Source organism: Sturnira hondurensis, unplaced genomic scaffold (assembly GCF_014824575.4).
Source record: "Sturnira hondurensis isolate 20B ecotype Veracruz unplaced genomic scaffold, ASM1482457v3 Scaffold0020278, whole genome shotgun sequence".
NCBI lineage: Eukaryota > Metazoa > Chordata > Mammalia > Chiroptera > Phyllostomidae > Sturnira > Sturnira hondurensis.
In genome coordinates this window covers 118-1,724 of record NW_028092909.1, presented here as the reverse complement: position 1 = coordinate 1,724, position 1,607 = coordinate 118, and the positions used below count along the sequence as shown (strand labels likewise).

Sequence of the window (1,607 nt, the reverse complement as noted above, 5' to 3'; positions counted from 1 at the left end):
TTAAATTCCAAGAAAATATTCTCACTGTCCACAGACTCAGGCAATACATGACTACATCTTGTTAGAGCTCTTGGAACACAGGCCGCATTACAAAGGGCAGTGGGGGCTCTGAGTCTGTGGATGGTTAATGTGTCTGCACTCAGCCTTCACCCATCATGGTTGTAGGGAGAGGGGAAGACAGGAAGTCCACTCTGCCAGGGTCACATGGGACAGATGGGCACAGGCTGGAGGAGCCTGGAGAAGGCATGTGGAGAGGAGCCACTGCACGTGGGAATGGTGCCCTGGAGCCCCTCCCCTTGGTGTGCTGACCATTCCCACCCTCTCTCTTTCCTTCTGACACTAAAGCTGAGCCATTCTGAGCCAATGGGGAGGTTTTGGTTGCACTTCCCCATGGGGTCACATCACTGTGTAAATATCACTACCCATGTACAGAAGACAGTGATAGTCAGCCTCGTCCTCAGGCTGGGCCCCTGTGATGGTGAGGGCGGCTTTGTTCCCAGAGATGGATCCAGTGAAGCGCTCAGGGACCCCAGAGGGGCGGCTGTTTGTGTTGTAGATGAGCGTGCGGGGAGCCTTGCCTGGGGTTTGCTGGTGCCATCCTGGGTAGTTACTACTAGAGACTGAGCCAGAGGTAAGGCCACAGGTGAGCGTGACTGTCCCTCCAGGTGACACAGACAACGATGGCTCCTGGGTGACAACAGTCTCAGAATCCACACCTAAAACCAACAGGAATGACATGGGTGTTGTTATGGGTGACTAGGTTACCCTGTAACCCTGCTTTGGTGCGTCCCCCAAAAATGCAGAACCCCTCCTCTGACCTGAGCCGTAAGTGAGGAGCCCGAGTAGAAGCACCATCCAGGCCATGGTGGGGACACTCACAGAAAGACGCCTCCTCAGACTCCTGGGCTGGAGGGTCGAGGCCTTGGGGCCTTTTCACGCCTCCCAGACCCACTAGGAGGAGGAGGTGCTTCATGCAAATCAGCTTCCTCTGTCTTGTCCTGACAGTGTCACCCTGATGTCCTCTGGGGAGATCTGAAAAGAGACAGATGCTGCTGCCTCTCAACTCCAATGACTGCAAAGTGACTATTGCCCTGAATGTGGAGTGTTGACCTCTGTCACCAAATCAGTTCCTCCTCATCCCTGGTGACCTTAATGCTCTCTTTGTGAATCGGCTGTGGCCTACATGATGAGATGTCTGTGTTTATATCTGGCCCCTGTGGTCTAGCTCATCAAAAATCTCACTCTGCCCCTTACATTAGAACATTTCTTCCTTCTTCAGTGGAAACCATTCTGGTCTTATTTGAAGGAGGTATCAGATACTGCCACCTCTTACAGGGAGTCCTCTGGGATTCCAGAGTTAGCGTGTGGGGAATGAAGGCACAGGGTCTGCCCTGGCACAACTCTGACCCAACAGCCTCAGTGAAGGAGCCGACCAAGGCAGAGTGTGGACACAGTTTCACTACATACCATTAAAATGAATGAGAAAGGACAGACTAGTAAGAGATAACAACTGAATGGGTGACAGAAAAAGCTGAGTGCATGTATTACCAATTTCTTCTTCAATACATTTGCAAGTGTGGCAGCAAATGATCCTGAGTTTGCCACTC

At 52.0% G+C, this 1,607-nt stretch overlaps 1 gene segment (V, D, J or C); it reads right to left on the bottom strand.

Annotated features, from left to right (window-relative positions):
• Nucleotides 1–376: 376 nt before the first annotated feature.
• On the bottom strand, nucleotides 377–921 carry LOC118975472 (immunoglobulin lambda variable 8-61-like). The segment is given in 2 exon segments: nucleotides 377–716; nucleotides 819–921. Coding segments are annotated over 2 exon segments (366 nt in total).
• Nucleotides 922–1,607: the final 686 nt, after the last annotated feature.